General features: G+C 34.2%; 1 protein-coding gene across 1 annotated transcript; it reads left to right on the top strand.

Annotated features, from left to right (window-relative positions):
• Nucleotides 1-1,713: 1,713 nt before the first annotated feature.
• On the top strand, nt 1,714-13,116 carry TMEM244 (transmembrane protein 244; the record flags this gene model as incomplete). The annotated part of the gene is made up of 6 exons (XM_084514620.1): nt 1,714-1,746; nt 7,985-8,070; nt 8,607-8,680; nt 11,067-11,192; nt 12,110-12,154; nt 13,022-13,116. 6 exons carry the CDS (start codon nt 1,714-1,716, stop codon nt 13,114-13,116), a joined length of 459 nt encoding a protein of 152 aa, XP_084370746.1.
• Between the last annotated feature and the right edge of the window lie 7,737 nt (nt 13,117-20,853).

Genomic DNA, 20,853 nt, shown 5'->3' with positions numbered 1-20,853 from the left:
AAAGAAGATAAGAAAAAAAATACCAAAATGATTATTCCATTATCTCAATATTTTGCTAACAGCAACACAATATCTCCTCCATTGCCATTCATTATTGACTTTCCAGTCAGTATTTTGGATCACACAGTTTCTGCCATTCCCAGTTATGATTTGCTGCTGTTTGTTGTTACCACAATTCAGTTGTTTCCATGCTTGGAAGCAAGGTTGCAACAGAAATCCTATCCTCTCAGAGTATTTAAAATGTTCAGCTTCACAATAGGAACAGGAAGAAGCACTCAATCTCCTCAGTAAATCCATGTCTATAGCTTCCATTACATTTCAGTCAAACTCAGTGACTTTAGTTCTATCCTCAAACTTCGTCTGATTAAATTGACTCTTTGTGAACATGTCAGTGAAATATTATATTTAATAACGGTATTAGATTAATGCAATCCATTATTTTTTCAATTAGATTGCTACTCATGGTTACTGCAAATCTTTATGCAAATTTTATGTCACAAATGTTTTCATTTGATCTTTTTGGATAGACATGATACTCTTTGAATGGAACCTTTTATTCATTTTCAAACATTTTTTAATTAATAAAAATTGCTAACATATCTCTTCATTAATTTGCTACTTGTGACTATTGCAACAACTTAAGCAAATTAATTTTGTTGCTATTGTTGTTTCATTCTATTCCTTTGACATCACTTCAGCTATCAAAATACTATTTAACTGATGCACAGACTTTTGTGCTAGCATTTTGCACAGGAAGAAATTTCACAAGATACTACCTGTAATTTCCCTGACAGTGTTCACAATCTGGAACTATCCAATTCATGAGCAGAAGCTCTTGTTTGCTGACTACAGATGACATCCTAAAGCAGATAGTATTAATTTTGTACAATTAAAAAGACATAAAAAAATGAAACTTGCTCAGATTATGTTGGTGATAACAAAGTAAATAAATAAATAAATCATTCTTCATTCAGTTTCAGAAATACTCCCTTATATTAGCTCTTTTTCTATGTAATGCAGCATAGTGAATCATAACATGTCTGTAAAAAGTCAAATCCAAATCCATTAAGGAACTGCTCAGTAGAAGGTGGATCTGATTTAGAGCATGCTAAATTTCATTCTACTGAAGGAAAAAATAATGATTCAGGAAAAGGAGAAGAGTCATAACATAAGTCTGTCGTTTCTTAACCTAATTATACCTAATTTAATGTGAATTATACATGATGTAATAAATATAGAATAAAAATGCTAACAGGAACAATGTGAAGAATGTACTGTTCTACATGTACAGTCAACAGAATTAATGTTAGAAATTGTAAAACTAATTAAATGTAGGAAGGTGTAATCAACCCAAGGAGTGGTGATTAAATGAATGCTGAAAAAAAAAACAACAACAAACAGAAGGTAGAAAATAGAATACAGAATTTTGTCTCTAAATGGCCAACTTGTATTATAGATATGCTTTAGTTGACCATAGGTACAAAAGTATGATCATTAAATGAGTGAATAGGATTTTCTGTTTGGTCTTCAGCCGCTTACAATTAGCTCACAGATGGCTTCTGTCTCAATTCTGTTTAATCCAATCAACCTACCTCACTCTGTCCTATGCTCACCTATAAGAATGTTTTTTTGGGTGAAAAACAGCTGCTTCTTCTGACTGATATTGACATAAGGAATATAGCAACATCACTTCCTCTCACTCATCATGTGTCCATGGCTCTCAAGGTCAAAACTGCTGAAACCAAGGTAAAGGGAATTGAGTTTGTATAGTGCTGTATGTCACTGGGTAGTATTTAGAGTATTAGGTAGCTACTGCAGGTCTTTAAAAAGCAATTGCTTTCATTCTTACAGAGTATTATTCAATGTTCACTTCTTAAAAAGCAAAAAGAACGGGAGAGCTTATTATTGGTCTGGTAGTAAGTACTGCAAAGTACACCTTACAAGAAGGATTTAAGAATATGTGCTGTAGCTGCATTTATGAGATCTAATTCTTGGAATTGCCTAATAAAATCAAAAAATTAATGATACCAAGGTATTCCTAACATTCTTTCTTTAAATTGTTTTAGCATATAATAAATGACCCTGTAGTTTTTAACTCATGTTTTCCACTTTGAAATATTTGAGGGGTTACAAAGGGAAAAAATAGTTTGAAAATAAAATATATTTTGAGTTTTAAATATATATATATAAATTTCAGTGGAAATGAAAAGAAGTTGAATGTTATAGAAATGGAAAATTTCCAAAAAGTTTCTATTTTTGTGTTATTAATTTGAGTATATTCTTAGCACTGCACTGCATGCCTTTCTTTAGCTGTACTCAAGTGAGCAAAGCAAGCTAATACCTCACTACATTAGATAGGAACTAAGAATATTCTGGGTATAAAGAGAAAAATCTTGGGCCTTCGAAGCCAATGCAAGTTTAGCCCTGACTTCAAGAGAGGCCAGGAATTCACCTACTGTAATTAGAGGTCAACAGGCCATCAGCTCACAGCCTTCCTTCAGCTCTGTTATTCAGTCCTGTCTCACCACTTTTATTACAGTACAAATCTGCATCTGGAGCAGATAAGGCTTAAAGGAGGCAGATAAAGGAGAATTCCAGGAAATGTGCATCTGCTCAGAGAAATGGGATAAAAATGATTCCCAACAAAAAAAGTGCCCAAGATTTAGGGATACTTTCAGGGGGTGAGGTACAGCATGGCTACTAAACTTGAATGTAACATTGCAGTCAATGAACTGTACCCCACTGGCCATGGGGTACACCATGATCCAAAAGAATGAATGAAACAGTTTATTTGGCCAATTGTCATTTACGATAAAGATATTGAAAAAAGGAGAGCTGTATTTTCCTCTCAGATAAAACTGGTTGACAACAGATTAAATGTTCTCAGTTTTTGTTTTGCTTTCTTTTGATGTAGAGAAAAACCATAGAATAAGATTGTCAAATATCAGTTTGTACAGGCACGATGGGTTTCTCTTCTGTTGCATTAGAAATAGAATATTGCCTCCTTGCAACTGTGAGTGATAAATGCAGTGACGTAGTTTCACTTTTCAATATCTAGCAAAATAAAAGTAATATAAATGGTTAGTAAATTTGCAGTATCCATATATCTGTAAGTGTCAGATGGTTCTGTAAATATATCTACCACACAGCCATTCAAAGACCTATGGTCAGAATTGAACAATAGAGATATCTGAATGAAGCTTCATCCAGAGAGGCACCTGGTTTTGAAGAATCCATTATTTCCAAAGACAGTTTGTTCCATTGGCTAATTGCCTTTACAGTTGAAAATGTCTTGAATGCATCTTTTGAATTTGTCCAGCTACAACTTGAAGTTGTTTATTTCATGTGGCTTTTCTGATGGATTAAAGAGCCCCTAATACCTGGTATTTTCTGCCTGCAAAGGAACTTATCCATCATAAGCAAATCATCCCTCAGAGCTAAACAGATTGACCTCTTTAGAGCTGTAGTCCTAATGAAAAACAAAAAACAAAACAAAACACAACAACAACAACAACAACAAAACATTTCTAGCCATCAGCTCTCTTTTGTGGTTCTTCTCTGCACCTTCATTTTTTAACATATTTTTTTAAAATGCTGACTCCAAACTGGTTGTCACTTTATCTTCCCAAGTGCTGTGTTTAAGGGTAATGCCTCTTCCTTATTTTGCTTTATATTCTCCCAGCTTAAATCCCAAAGCCTTGAGGGCTTGTTTTCTGTCACAGTATGGCAAGAGAAACTCATAAAACTGAGTTAGTATGAGATAACGTTCATCTATAGCTTTTACCAACATATAACAAGTTAAATCAAAATGAAAATTGCATTTCCAAGTTGTCTATGTTTTATATTTTTCTCTGAAATCTTGGCTTAAAACTGACTTTTATTTAAAAATGAGGATTTCAAAAAAATATCCTTTTTTTTTTTTTTTTTTTTTCTTGCCTTTGTTGTTTGTGAATCACTTGTCAAGAACATTTTCCAACTTTATCCTCAAATATCCATAGTAAGGATGAGGGCACAGAACTATTCAATAACCAATTTTGATGAAAATTCTTGAATAAAAGCAAATAAATAAAAAGAGCAAGTGTCTTTCAAACACTGCAAAATGGAAATGATTTGTGAAACTTTGTAGCATCTTATAATTTCTTTATGTTTGGTTTGCTTTGAATTTCTTTCATCTTACGTCTCCAAATACTTCATTTTCATTTTTAGTTATAAATATGCAACTATTTTCCCTACCTCAGTCCCTGTAGTCAAACTGCACACGACTTCTTTTACCTTTCTTCAAAAAAGGACTTCTATTACCCTATTAGTTCTTACCTATTCTTTCTTAAATTCAGTTCCATTGTGTCACATATCAAAGACAGAAACACTGGCTTCTTTTGCTTTGATACAGTGCTTTACTATACTCAATTCATAATCTCTGCTTGCCATTTTGATGAAAAATTATGTACAGTTCACTACGGTCTGTTTAATTTATACAGGGTTACTTTTCAAGAATTTACTTTTGAATGAATATCTGTATTTGTAATTTTTCATCATAGTCTTCATTTTTCTATTTTAAATTTATTTTTGACTAGCATGGACAAGAATTTCTGTAAAACCTAAGAACTTTCAGACGATATCAGCTCAATTTCATCTCTGGAACTGAGCTAAATTTGATCTCTGGGGAAATTCAGCAGGAAATCTTGCATGGCACATACATAAATTTTCAGGCTTAGGACCCATATTTACGTGTCCAAATTTACTTAATAATGGAATCACTATAGTAATTACATTCTTGTTAGATCATTATTGCAGTATGACAGTGCTCTCAGGCAATGAAAACTGTCACTGCTACTTTCAAACTAAATCATTTGCTGTACCTTGACAAAATTTAAAACCTGTTAATAGAAGAGGAAGTTGAAAGTTGGTCTAGTTACATCTTTTTACAAAGAGAATATAGCACTAGAAAAAGTGCAAAGACAACAATAGCAATCACTGATATAGTATAGATTTTGTATCTGGAGGGACTTAGTAGTAGATGAGAACTTTTCTCCTTAGGTATCTGACACATAGGACAGTATAGAGACAGAAACGATTAGGGATAACAGAAAATATAAGTAGGGAATGAAAACCTCACTATTTCTGATAACGTAAGGACTAGAGGGCATTTCACAAGCCAGTCATTAAAACTATCATTCAATAGGTTTAAAGCCCCACCCCACCCCAAGGTACTTTCTCACAACACCCAGAATTAAGTTGTGGTACTTTTTTTCAGAAAGTATTCTGGAAAATGAAAGCAAATTGAAAAAGTAGTGGAAGAAAGACCCATCAAGGTCTTCAAAACGCTGTGATGTGAATGCAATCTATGGTTTTAAAAGGTTTTAAGATTTTAAAACATCCATCCCTGGAAACAAACATTACTTGTATTTCCCATGTCCTTATACTACTTCCCCCAGTTTACACATTTGGCTATTGTAAAGTAGCCTAAATGGAATTTTGGACCAGAATGGTACATTTTTTTGATGTGCCTAGAAGTATTTTATGTAACACTGTCTTTCTGTGGCAGTGTCCTCTTTTTAAATATCGAGACCATGATTAAAATGTCCATTGCAGAACTAAGACTGTAAAGGCTGTAATTTCTATTGAAGGGGAAAAATTACTTTGTCTAGTTAGTCATTGTGAAATCTACTAGTATATATCCAATCAAAAGTGTGATACAGCTTTTTTCTTGAAAGTGGAAGCTGTAAGTTTGAATTCTTTTAGGTAGGACAGGCCATCAAACACAGGGTACAGACATCTTGAGTAAATGCTATCCAAATCAAGCTAATGCATTCTTAAGAATGCATTTTCTGCCACTCAGCTTTTACTTTGAAGTAAAGTGGAAAATGATGGAGGGACACTTAAAAGCTGAAATGAAATACAGATTTAGCTTCTGCAAAATAATTACTGGCAACTGAGGCACCAGAATGACTGGTAAGAGATCTGAATGACCACGATGATCTTATTATGGGTCATCAGTACAGTTTTGTTGTGGGGAGTGTTGCTGTTAATAGTGTCCATGTTCAGTTTTTCTCTAAAGAAGAACAGGATTACCAGAAAGAGAAATGATACTACTATTGTCTGTATGTCTCAAACAAACAAACAAACAAACAAAAAACACAAACAAACAAAAAACACAAAACAATAACAACAACAACAACAACAAAAAACAAAGTACAATGAAAGAGGGTTTATCACTACATGTTAAGTTTAGCTCAACCTCAAGCGTATGAAAAGGTGAAAGAATAGCTAATAAGAGAGTACCGCTGTGGGACAAGGCACCAGGATTTCATCACGTCTTCAAATTTTATAATAAGGGAAAGTTCAGTTAAAGTGAGAATATACAGGATCATAAAAGATATCGTATGAAATAGGACATACTAGCAGCATCAAATAAGGAAACATGAAGTGAATAGGTGAACAAAATATAAGCTTAAGAATACAGTTAAAGAATGGAAGGTTAAAAAAATATAATAGAGGAAAAATGGAACAAATATGGAAGATGAGGCAAAACCACAAATACCGATGAAAAGGATAAGCTGCGGCAGATACAGAACCTTACATAGGAAGAAGCATTTTGCAGTGGTTTCCTCACCCTTAAGAGTACAGGAAGCAATTCAAAGATAAATTTCCTATAGTATTCATACTCAAGTGGAATAGGTAAAACAACACAAAAGGCCTGATGGCTAAGGCTAGATGGTCAAAATCTAGCCTTTATATATATTCTATAGAATATATAGAATATATATATGTATATTAAATATATAATAATACAGAATATATATAGAATATATATTCCTATATATAGGAATAACAGTCAACATTGCATTTTCAATAAAACTTAAAATGCTTCATATGTCAGAGATCTATGGAGATCTTAACCAGATGAGTCAGGTAAACACCATTGCTAGTTTCAACAATTTGGTAGCCAAACTGGAGAATGGGCAAGAAAAATTTTAAATCATTTTATGTGTTCATTATATGTGTTATTTCCCTACAGAGAAAAACAAAACAAAAGAAAACAAAACAAACTACAAAAAACAACCAGCCAACCAAACCAAACAAAAAAAAACAACAACCCATCAGCAACAGAAGCACAAATAATCATCTGGAATGTCATTTGATCATCAGAGAAAACAAAAATGCCAGTGTTATGCATTAGCAAGACTCCATTGTTATTACCAAAGTATATTAAACTTCAAAACATAATTTTACATTATAACTGTAGGAATTAATATAACTCCTAGGGCCTGCATAATTCAGGAAGCCAGCTTAGATGAGCACAGATGTGAATTATGCTTCACTTGAAAAGAAAGGATCTGAAGGCATTTTAGGAACATTATCAGGCGAAGGCTCACATTTTTTCCTCTGGATGCATTACTTCTGAAGCGTCAGGTCAGAAGTGAAGATACTTCAACGGAATGAAAGAAATAATGATGCCACGATACCTTAGAAAGCACAAATTCTTTGTGTAATTCTTTTTATAATGTTTCTTATTTTAAAGACCCAATGTTTGATAATAAGATAGTGGTACTTTCTGAAACTCATATTTTTATGCACATTTTTAAAATTTGGAGTTGGAGTTTATTTAAAAGAAATTCACAAGTAATTGAGTTTTGAAAGGTGTTTAACAGCTATCCCTCGTTATCTTCATTTAAGTTATTCTCATTTAAGTTGCCTATATCCCTACCTTTGAATGTAAACACTGGAATTACATACTTTCTAGAGGCTAGAAAACAACAATCATACCTTTACAATTTTCTACATTTTATTTTTATATAGTTTCAACATAATTACAAGGATGGCATTTCTTTTAAGACAAAAATTAGGCTAGTTACACATCTGAATGATCTGAAACTCTCAAATGTGCTTCTCATTCCCTGAATTCTTACAAATTACATCTGGAATTATTTTTGACAATGCAAACACACAACATTAGGTTTTATTCTCTTTTTCCCTTTTGCAGGTTGTTCTGTTGAACCTGTTGATATGCATGGCAGTTTTCTACACCGTGTATTATGTAGTCCTTTCCATTGGCTTTGCAGTATTCAAGTAAGATTTCCATGTCTTTACTATGACTGCATGTTACAGATGGATATAGTGAGTAGAACAATGACTCTGGAGAAGAGACATCCAGACTGGAGGCATCCAGCCCATTATTCCGTGAACAGATTTTTCAAATTCAGTTATATTGTTACACCCGAACCTTCATTTAAATGCATGAAGTAAATAATACTCAAAAGTAAATATAAAATGCTGGCTCTAATATACTCCCTTGCACTTGTAAATAAATAAACTTAAAAGAAAATATGACATGAAAAATTTAAAAGGAAAGATTTTATAGTCAATAAGAAATATAAATTATTTTCCCTTAGGAAGCTATTGACTGGCATGTATAGTGTCAGGCATTTTAAGTAAAAATATGGAGAGGAGATCACAGAAACCGTGTGCAAGGGCAAGACCATAACATGAATGAAATGTAGAATATTCCATTTGGAATCTTATTTAAAAGCACCTATAATATGTTATGCAATCACTAAGGCATTATTGAAAATTTATGGTTAAATTTATTTATTCTATTTCCCCAGGATTCAAATGTTGGATGGTTTGGCACCTTTTGATTTTAAGACAAATCCATCATGGTTTAACCCACATTATTTAGGTAATCTAATTTTTTTTTTTTCCCCAGCCAAGAAAATAGATTAAATCTGGATGTAAACTCATTTTCCTTATTGACAATATTTTAGAGCCCTTTTAGTAATATAGTGGGCATTAAAATTTCAGAGTTTGATTGTAATTCAGTTCCTAAACATACCTTTATATATCCTAATACAAATTCCTGCAGTATCATCTGAAACCTTCAAAATAATTTCACGTTCCTAAACCGTCATTCTTAAATTACATGCACAGATGAAATTTTTCTCAGACTTGTAATCTATTTTACAAAGGCAAACCACATTACCTGTAATTAGAACTGCTCAAAAGTAAATTGTTCAGTTGATCATGTTAAAAAGAGTGATAAAAAATTATGTATATTTGTACATTGACAATACGGTTTTCAGATGAAAAAAATATCCCATTTGTAGCAATGGAAAAATAAAATTTAAATCATATTCGATTAAAATTACTTTTCAAGGCTCTAATGTAATTACCGTATCTCAATATGATTTTTCTGTTCCAGAATTGTATAAGGTAATTTGATGCAGCATGCTTATAAGGTGCCAAAGACAGTTGATACATCATGCAAGTTGGTAATATTCAATCCCGCTTTTTGTCCACCTGATGAAGTAACATGGAGTAGCAAAACTTAGAAGGATCTGTTTAAATCTATGGGCACAGAGACACACCTGAGCTCTCTGAATGGTGTTGCAAATGTGAATTAGTTTGTTTAGGGGTCTCACTTGTGCCTGTTAAAAACAGAATGATGTCTTTAAAAGATAATGTCAAAATAAAAATGGGAGTCTCAGCTCAGAACTGAGCTATTGTTACTGGCCCAGTTTTGTGGAAAAGTATACAGAGCATCTGTATACTATCTGTATTTTATCTGTGTACGCTGCCTTTTATTATATCTGTATACATGGTTTTTACTTTTGAAATTACAGAATTATTGGCAAAATTTAAATGAATACTATTAACATTAAATCTAATAAATTAAAGAAAGCATTTATGCATTAAAAACATTACATTTTTGAAGTGCATTTTCTGTTTTCCTAACCACATGTGGTTTTATCTTTTTCTTGGTGTTTTTACATTTTTTTAAACCAAAAAGATGAAAGATCCATATTACATTAAGAACTAATTGACTGTGTAAAGAAAATAATAAAATTGAGAGGCACAAAATGCTGCCAAATGTATAAATTAAATACAGAAAAAAATAATAACATTCTCTCTACTCTGAGTTACAGTAATGTTAGCTATTACATTACTACAATGAAAAAAATAATTCAGTTAAAAATGGGAGTTCAATATGCCTAGGGACATTAAAAAGAAAAATGAAAAGTCTTTAGATTGAAAATCCTATGAATCAGTAGTGTGCCATTATTGCCTGTTCGTTACACAACCACTGAGGGCTGTAGCTGGAGGAGACATCAGGCATTTTCCATTCAGCCCCACTAGCTCAGGTAGCAGGACATGAGGGCTCACCCACAAGGGTTTCTCTTGGTCCTACCTCCCATGCTGGCAAGAAAGTGTCCTGTGAGCCAAGCTGAGCGAGGCTTTGGGGAAGCCTGCACCTCGCAGAAGAGCAGGAGCACCTCCACACCCTAGCTCCTCTGCTCCATGACGGCTTAGGTGGTTTCTGCAGGCTGCACAGCTTGCCTGTGAGGCGGACTTCCTCGGTCAGCTTGCTTTATTAGTGTCTCAGCAACAGAACTCAGCTATTGTCCATATTGTATATTGTATATTGTAGCTGGCATATTGTATATGGTAGCTGTGTCAGCCTTGCTATCAGAACCGAGAAGCCAGACCTCCTGGTTTTATACACCATGAGATCCACATGGATGGCCTGTGCTTGCTTTGTAGGCTCTCTACTCTCTTTCCCCTTGCATGTCTCATCTTTAAGTTGCACTGATACATGTGCATGATGCAAACAAGTGGACAGGGAGAAAACTGTCAAGGTTCATACTGGATGTAACCCCTTAGCCACACAGTTCTGTTTTGGAAGAAAAAAAGTTGCTCTATGTCAGTATCAATGAAGTCTATTTAGTGCCATACACAAAGACCCTGGATGGATGGTCTCTGAGAAGGATTTCCACACTATTTCTCTTTTAGGCAACACATAGAGGACTGTTCATCCTCATGTTTTTTACACAAAATATGAAACATTTGAAAGTTTATAGGGAAATTGGGATACAACCCATGCAGGTGTCTGTGGTAAAATTAGAAATGAACTTTATAATGAAACCATCAGTGTAATATTTGATCTAATCAGAAATAATTTGCATAACATTGTATCAGAGATTTTAACTTCCTAGTGCTATTACCTTTGAATATGAGAAAAAAGCCTTTCAAAACTATGCTTGGTGTAAATATCCTGCTTTCATTTACAGTTCTTGTAGTCTCATTGGAAATAACCTTCTTCATTTGTGGCCTGCTATTTGCCCTGGTTGTGGAAGAATGGGTTTGGGATTACGCTGTAACAGTTACTGTTATTCATATCATCATAACCTCAGTTGGTAAGTAGGTTTGCTGCTAAATATATGTGTAGTCCATTCTTCCGTGGAGCTAAAAACACATTAATCTGTACTTTCCATCCATTTAATTTATCCATGTTTTTAAATACTGACATCTAAAACTTAATTCTGTATTTGTTGGAGTATTAAAAAAAATAGCAATAACAAAACAAAACAAATTTCTTATAAAATTTCAGAATTTTAAACTCTGAAGTCTTATATCATTATATCATATGGTGCACACTGATCTCCAAACAACACCAGAACTGTTATTATTGCTTTCAAATGGCCAGCCAAAGTTCACCTGCACTACCAGAGCACACAGCATGCCTCCTAGCTCCCTTCAGTGCTTCAACAGCCCTGCTGGGTCTTCTGGAGGCTGATACAGGCTCATATTGATCATACAGTGGGGATATTGGTCATCTTACAGGACAAAAGGGTAGCTGCATGACACATAGCAGAGCTAGGTATCTGTGATAACTCGTAGTGCACAGTCCTAGCCTGTCTTTCTTGTGCTGTTATCACCCATTAAACTTAAAACATTAGACAGGTTAAAATATTTGCATTGCAGCAACATGGAAGCACTCTACTAGATGATCAGTGTCTCCATTATGCTAAACTTTGTACAGTTAAGTAGTAACAAACCATTTCTTTTTCAGAGATTTTACAATCTAAAACTTCAATTTAGCACACGCTTTTAATGTTTAAAGATGACTTCCAGTGGGATTGCTCACCCAGTTTCATGCAACAGTATAACCAAATATCTGAATGATTAGGACCTCAATAAGAGTTTGCAATTTCAATAAATCTAAAGCATATAATCTCTGAAAGATAACTAAGCAGATACTGTAATGCAATATTTGCATATCCTCATACTTACTGTTTAAAAACTTACATTCCTCCTTTTCTTTTCCTTGCAGTTATGTCTGAATTCCCTTTGATGTTACACTGGTGGCTGGCATTAGGTAAAATTAAAGTTCAAATCACTAGAATCTAGAAAATTTGCATTTACAGTATGATTTCTTTTTCTATTAAATGTCTGTTGTCACAATGCTTTGGGAGTTGTCAGTATCTGAGGAAGAAATATATTCTTTACATCTACACTTTTAAGGACACAGGCAAGTATCGCTAAACTAACATTTGACTTGCCTTAAAAAATCACCTATTTTAAGACCAGAATGTATGCAAATTATGTTATTCTTCCTACCAAACAGCAGATATGTTCACATTGCTGAAATGAGCCATGTTAATTCCTGAATAATCAAGCTATCTATTTCATCAAATGCAGGTGTCAAAAAGACAGTTAGCCAAACTAGTCTTCCTTGGTACTCTTTACAATCAATAGAAAGAAATAGACACTTTCTGAAACAATTTTTATAAACACTATATACAGGTACTATGATAGACAAGATAAATCTCAGTCATCACATTTTCTTACAGTGAATAGCAAATCTAAATTTTAGAATGTTTAATTTTCTGTAAAATTAGAAATATAGTCATGTGCTAGTATATATTATCTTGGAAAACAGTTAAGGGAGAAAGTGCTGGCTTCTGCTCTTCTTTCTTTTATGATGTATAACATGGATCGACAGCTGTAGTAAATTCCTAAAAGACAGAGACAAGCAAATAAATCTCTTGTCCTGCAACTGGTTTTGTATCAGCAACTACCGGGACTGATCTCTATGTGGGTGGCTAAAGTCTTGGGCAAAATGTTTAAGTAAACAGACCATTCAAAAAAATAAGAAAAGCTGACTAAAGTTTTATTATAATGTTTGTATTCCACTGCAAATAAATAATAAAAAAATACAAAACTGTCATGCTTTTCCTTTCAGGATCTGGAGTAATTTCCATGATCTGTGGAGGACAGATTTTGGCATACTGCTTGTTCAAAGACAACTTCATTTATCCAGTTCTAGATGATTTTTGAAAAGGCAATTTAGAACTTGTGTTTATATTTATATAATTTCAAAGATTTCTTTAACAACATAATTAAAATGAAGCTAGAAACTGTCTAATCATAAGGCTAATATTTAGCTTACCAGAACTCTTGTATCTTACATTTGTTTGCAAAGTCAATGTAATGACTTTTAGCTATTGTATATAATCACTTTTAGCTTTTGTATGTACATTTTCCATTAAGCAATTAGACACACTGCTTCTGTTTTAAAACAAATAAACCACAAGGAGGATAGGAGCAATAATGCAGCACTCTCACAAAATCCTAAAAGAAAAAATGGATTTGTATTTAATGTTTTCAGACCACTTGTTATCTGTTGCAGTTTATAAAGTATTGACTCTAACTCAGGCTGGAGTCTGGCCTCTCACAATTGCAGAACTTTAAAGTCACCCTAGCTGGCATACATCATTTTAAGTATAAAGCAGTCTTTACTGGCAAAGCCCTAGCAAAGAAGACTCCTTGAAGAGCGCATATCTCTGCATATCTCTTTCCATCTTAAAGCTCTCACCTAGAAGGTGCTCAAGACAGAAACAGGCAGACTTACAATCATCAATATTTAGTTGATTCCCCGAGTTCCAGGAATGCTACAGCCAAATGTTTTCCGTGACAGCCTCAGGCCATTCTTTCTTTCACTAATGATCCAGTTATGGTGTGACTGTGCTGGAACGATGAAAGGCAAATGCTGCCTACAGTCACTTTTTTATGTATCCCGCAGCTGCACATGGCCCATGCTGAAGTGTTAGTCTATGGATAGTAGTAATAAAAAAAAACAACAAACCAACCACAGTAGTGGCTGTATCTATTTAACCATAATAAAGTCTTAATAGCAAAATTGCTAGGAGGCAAATTCATCTTAAGTATAATATTAGTAATTGGATTTCAACTGCAGTTTACTTGGAAGAGCAGGACTGGATTGGTGTTTGCACAGGAGCACAGTGTTGCATTTGCCTTAATTTTACACAGCAGATGATGCCTCTGAAGAATATGTCCCCTCAAGATCTAATCAAACATTTTAAAACACATTGCAAGTTTTATAGTTTGTATGCACATTTTAATATTGAATATACACATATAATGAGAAGCACATTTCAGACTCCCAAAAGTATGGGATTGTCTTTTGTGAATGATAGATACATAAATAATTTTAGAGACAAACTAGACATGTAAATACACAGTACTGAAAAGACTTAGACTTTAGAAGTGGATCATTAAGACCATATGAAGTATAATGCACTGTGTACTGAAGTTAGCAGAGATAATTCCAAAGAGTTGATTAACCAACCTGCATTGATGGCTGGACTGAGCCATGGACCACTTTGAGTTCAATGGATTTCTATCTCCATAAATATTTGTGTTCCCAAAGCTGACTGGTGTTATCTGTTTGAAAGACACACACATTTCTTCTGGATTTTTTTTTTTTTCAGTTTAGAACTATAAAAATGGATGGGAATTAGTCCAATATCAATCCATGCCTCCGTTCTAGTCCATATGCCGTTCGTGCATGTAGGTAGGGTACCATGTGCAAACATCAGTGGATTAAAGATAATCCACAGATGGAACAAGTTTCTATTTTTAAATTGGAAGGATTTTCTCCTTTGGGTGTCTGCCCTGCTACAGCTTGCAATAGTTCTGTTGCCCAGTCTAGACATTTTAAACTTTTGTTTTCTCTTTAAAATCTTAAACCACAAGCAAGAAAATACCTTCAGACTATATAAAGAGAGCTTTGTCCCCAGAATTTCTCCAAAGCGTTTACAACTAGACCAGTGGTAGAGAAACAATCAGAGTAAAAACTCTACTGAAGATTAAAAACCTTAGTCAAGCTATTAAAAACATCATGAGATTATTCTATTACTTTCAAATATCTAACAAGACAGTTTCAGAATTATGTATTATTTTGTCTTTTCTGTTATTGTTATCTTGAGCATCAATTACAAATATTACAAATAATATTTAAAGTGTAGTCCAAGTTCATATTGAACAAATAAATTTCCATTCTGTAAGAAATATCAGTTATATCTGTTTGGGAATTACTTGGTTAGAAGGTTTCAGAGGTTTTATTTATACTGTGTGATTTCTATTTGATACACCAAAATGACACTTTTGAATATAAAAAACCCTGTCTATTTCTCCAACAATAAAGAAGTGACCCACATGAGCAATTTGTATGTGATTAATTGATAACAGTCAAGACAGGTGGGAAAGAGCCTCTGGAGGAAAAGGGCTTTCTATGTGTTTCACAACAGAATTGCCAACGACTACAAGAAAAGCAACCTGGACATCAAAAAACAGGCATGTACGGAAAAGCAACAATGAAAGCAGGAAAGGAGCACACAGAAATGGGCAAGATCAGTGAAATAAAAAAAGACTTGCAGGCTGAACTTGTAACACTGGAACTTCACAATACAACTGCCACATGTACGTCACAGTCTGTTTTTTGCTTGTGTCTACATTATTTTAGGAAAAGTAGTCTCCACATCCAAAGATATCCTTATAATCACTGATTTAATCTGTGGTTCCTGCCCCAGGATTTTCAGTATTCTCTGTTCTCTGGCTCAACCAGGCCCAGGAATATTGACTAATTGAGTTGACATATCTTTAGTCTTTGGTTATTTAACTCCTTCTGATTAGTATTTCTAGAAAATATTGCATGCAGAGGGAGAATTTATCCACTTCCACTCTGAGATTCCGGGCAGAGTTTGCAGGGAAGATAGTTGGAACATGTAAACATGAGCTATAGAATCCAATGGAACAGTACAGAAATGCCATACCTTAAAAGCACCATACTTAAAGTCATTTTAAGATTTCTTTTCAGAGACAAACTCTTTTCCGTCATTCCCAACCACCAACTGAGATAGATCATAGTTCTTCTCAATTCAGTCCTCTCCCTAAATGGCTCTGTATTCACTCTTTTCCCAAATGGTGTCTTGCTCATAACAAAGAATGTAAGTGGAATACTTTTTTTTTTTTTTTTGAGACTCTCAGTTTATTCCTATTCTAACAGCACTGCCTTTGATGTAATGTCAAAGTGCAAACCACTTCATGAAGTTGTTCTGGGACCAACAAACTGACTCAACCTTGTAAACACAGCCAAACATAAAACCATACAGTACAGACAATGCAATGATTACAGTTGGCATTTTCCTAAAAATATAGATTTAAATGCTTACAATTTCACATTGAAGTAATGAGCTAGTTCTTCAGACTAAGCCCATGGTTTTTCTATCTCTCTACAACACTTTATCTATCTCTTTAAAACACTTTATCAACCACCTTCTTTGTATCCAAACTTAAAAATGCAAGCAAAGCAAAAACCTACTGTACTCATTATTTGTGTACTAAAAATCCCAACAACTGCAACACTGATAAATACAGGAAACAGTCTGAGTAATACTAGATAAAGAGCAATAGGTACATGAGTCACCTGACTGCAGTCTCCTAAAATAGATATTCATGCACAGGATTCCTATGGCCCATAGACTCCTGAGTAGAAGTAGTCATTGTGACTGAGAGAGCTTGATTAACCAGAGAAATGATGTGAATGCCTTATACATTTTTCAATCCGTCTTCTGGTATGTGTGTTGTCACACCAAAAAGTTGGATCCTCGTTAATCTCCACAGGTATTTAACACTTTATTTAAATATTTTGTATCTTCTAAATGTGACTTACTTAGAATATTTATTTCTTGGCTTAAGATCCTATGTAATGATCCATCTGCTCAGTAATGGCTAATACTCTAATCTCTCCTTTTTGTGAGCTAATCACAGCCCCAGACAGCAGGCACTCTCTCATTAGATGTCAGAGAGGATAAAGGTCTTAGGAATGGCTATAAAATTTGATGATGTAATTAATACCTTTATTATTGGCTTTAAACCTTTTAGTGTGAGACTGTGATTTTAAGACACAGACTCATGCCCCAACTCTCCTCTGTTCAGGATGAATAATATGGATCCCTTAGGAGATGTGCCTTCCTGTTCAGATGCACCTAGGTAATTATACCTATGTCATAGGGCAAGCATGCTTTGAGATGGACTTGCACCCTACTCCGTCCATTTTCCAGTTCAGGGGACCAAATAAACATCTTACAGTTGTCTTCCAGTTCATATACTTGGGTGTACTCTGCAAACAAGGACAAACAATGCCTGGATGTCATCCTGACATATAGGATGCTGGACTGGGGATCTGGAAGCAATACTAGGACACAAACTATGGGCAACCAAAACCTGAGTAAAAGCCCAGACCCTAATCTTTTAAGGCTATCTACCCCTAGAAAACAGTTGCGATCAAATACAAGGATGGTAACTGAAGCTGGAGCTTTTAAGAACTATACAAAGGTACACTCAGATTCTTGCTGACATGGTCTTAAATCAAAGATAGTCACAGCCTGGCCTTTCCTGTTCATTATGTTCCTGATATGAGATTATTTGCTGTGGATTTGCAAAGTGATTGTAGCCCACTGCCACTTCCAATAGCAAAGATCCCATTATCTCCACTGGGACAATACTCTAGCAAAGGACCTCTTAAATGTGACTTCCCACGGAAGTGGGAAGTATTTCTTAATACACTCCCAAGACAGAGAAGAGCAGCCAGCAAGGGGCAATGGCACATGGTGTTTCAAGATTGTAGTATCTTCAGTACCCAGGGAGAGCAAAAAAGATTTTGGAGGATATGAACCAAATTGCATACCTGGGAGCAATTTTCTCTCTAATGGAAGATGTGTTGGTAACTAGGTCTGGGCAAAATTTTTCAGAAAATCATTTCTACACAAAAATTAGTTTTAAGACAGCCAAAACCAATTGAGAACACAGTTAAATGAGTTTTGCTTGAAAAAGAGAGGAGGTCAAGAGTGTCAATGACTGTTCATTTCAGTCACATTAGATTTCAGTTATGCCAGTGAGGCTCACATGGGTACCAGTAAGAAGAGAATGAGAGGTCTGGAAAGGCAGTGGATGCATTCAGATTTAAAATGGTAAACTCTCTATATCTAATTCATTAGTCGACTTTTCAGTGTGTCATATTTTCTGGAGCTTTTTAAGCTTGACATAGGAATATTTTTTATTTTCTAAACATTTACCAATGATACATTTAAAGAAAAAAAAAATCGAGTTGTAATTGAAAACCAGCTATTGTTTTCCTTTGTCATGAAATGAAGCAACAACAGGTCTTCAGGTTTCAAGCACATAAAATCAGTTTAGTTGAAAAACAAAGTTGCCTTAAACTGAAATATTCTCACAAAAATCTGCTTAGACTAGAAGGTATTTTTATTGAAAAAATAATTCTTCCCAAATGATAATGTTTCATACTTTATTTGTTACATATATTTTTAGAATGTGTTATGTATCACTAGATAACATTTGCAAAATGTTCCAGTTGCCGAGGTAACTATGTTATTTTAATGATCAGCAAAGAGGATCATTATGTAAAACATTATGTTAATTTCTAACACAGAAAATTGATGTCTTGCTGTTACCTTGAAACTGCACTTTTTTTTTTTTTTTTTTCCTACAAAGTGCCTTTTTCTATGAAGACTGTTAGAGTATCCTTTTCACACTGCTTCTGGTTGATTTTGGAAGTAAATAAGGCAGAAAATGATATCTGACAAACAACAAATAACCATATAGTTCAGAAATAGTATAGGAAAAAAATGTTCCACATATTCTTAACTAAAACACATAGATACTTGGTGAGAATTTTAGGAAGGCATATACCTTCCTATCATTTCACTTTAAAAATTGAAATACACAATTGCTTGCTTAAAGAAAGCAAATTATAAAACTCATGTTAAGTATTGCCTATGATCAAGTATGCATAAGTATTGTCCATGATACAGACCGAGTAATGAAGGGATTGAGAAACTGACATTTAACTGCTGATACGTTTAGTAGATTGTGTATCTCATACAGCAGTACAAATGCCGTATAATTTTATTGCAATCTTAACTGTTCTTTTTGAAGCTGCAGTGAGAACTGTGCTAATGTTATTAGTTTGTGCTGTGTTTTTTCTCAAGCCTGCTTTCTCCGTTGGGAGGAAAAAAGAAAAGTGTATTTCAAAATTATCAAAACTAAATCTCACACAAATCCTAGGGTTTATAATGTTGCTAAAGGACACAAGCCCCACAAATGCAGATAATTTCAAGCTACCAAATACAAGTTTTGTCACCAGAAACTTCTTTTGCCTCTTCTCTGGAGTTTTGCCTATAGATTGTGTTAAATTATGAACGCTTAATTCTCTAGATGGAACTGGATTCTTTTATGTATTAGAACATGATATGCTCAAGACATCTGATAGCTCCTATATTCTCCTGACACTTAATCTTAATCACATGATCCATTTTAGAGTCAGCGAACTCTTCTGACAATACTCAAAGTGCATTTTGATGGAGAATATATTTATACAGACTGTACCTCTTCGCTCCATGAAGCTTATTTGAATCCTTTCTCAAGGATTTCCTCTGCAGGCAAAGCTGTGACTTCAAAAGACAGCAGCTCTTTCTCAAATTCTTTACCCTTAATTATGCTTGTTACACTGGTCTTCTATTTCGAGTCACTACCCCTGACTCTAGCAATATGCCGAGGTTTGCTGATTTGTGCACATCACAAAGAGGTCTACAAGCCAAAAATGTAAGAATGTGAAAACAAAGAATTATATTACATCAGTTAAATACTGTAAAAAGAACATATGATGATACAGCTCAGAGAAAGCCATCCATTAACTAATAGGATTAGGTATTAATTTTCCCTTTCCGGTAGCTTATGCCTCAGCTGTCCACTATGTGTGACCAAATATCTTATTCTAAAAAGGTTTGCTTTCATCCTTAGCATAGTGAAAATAGAGGGCTAAATTTCTGATTTTCAGAATTATTTACAACTTTCTGATGAGCAACATTCTGCCAGAAGATAATGATTACACAAAATCTAAAAGTTTCAAGGTAAGTTTTTTAATTGAGATTTGTTGGCAGATACTTATCGAAACATATATGTTATCCTGTTGACTACTGAATTACAACAGAATGTAATGTAAAAAAAATAAAGAAAGAAAGAAATTCAAGCAATGGAGTAAAAGAAAACAACAACAACAAATCTAAAATCCACTTAGAAATTACTAACCAGACTTTTCAGAATTTTTGTTCCATGGAAACTTTAAATGTTTTCAGGAAAGAAATAAAAAGTATTGAATTTTTAATCTAGTGAGATAATTCATATGATTTGGGGAAAAAAACACTTTGGAGGACTGGTTAGTGTTAGGTCAGAGGTTGGACTAGGTGATCTTGGAGGACTCTTCCAACCTAGATGATTCTGTGATTCTGTAATTCTGTGGATTATGCTAATGGATTTGCTATACTACATCTACTTCATCTTTTTGATTTTTTTTTCCACGCATTTATTATGAGAATAACTACTAGAGTAGACTTAGCAGCTAAAGATTAATTTAGGAATGCTGGTGAGAAATAACAAATGCTAAGAACAAATATGAGGATGAAAAGGGGGATCATTAAGTACAAAAGGAAGCCAGCCATGTTACATCTACTAGATGTGAAACTACCTCTCCCCCACAGATGGAGCAGAGGTGTAAGTGGTGTAAAGCAGCATGAAGGACATGAGGACAAGTTAGCAAGTGAAGTGCATGTATTTTTGAGCTGTAATTGACATGAGCTGAGAAATACAGGAAGTACAGAAAAAATGTATAGTGAGGAAAATAGTCACTAATGA

The sequence above is a fragment of the Aythya ferina genome, assembly GCF_964211825.1.
Source record: "Aythya ferina genome assembly, chromosome: 3".
Lineage (NCBI taxonomy): Eukaryota > Metazoa > Chordata > Aves > Anseriformes > Anatidae > Aythya > Aythya ferina.
This window is presented reverse-complemented; position numbering and strand designations above follow the sequence as displayed.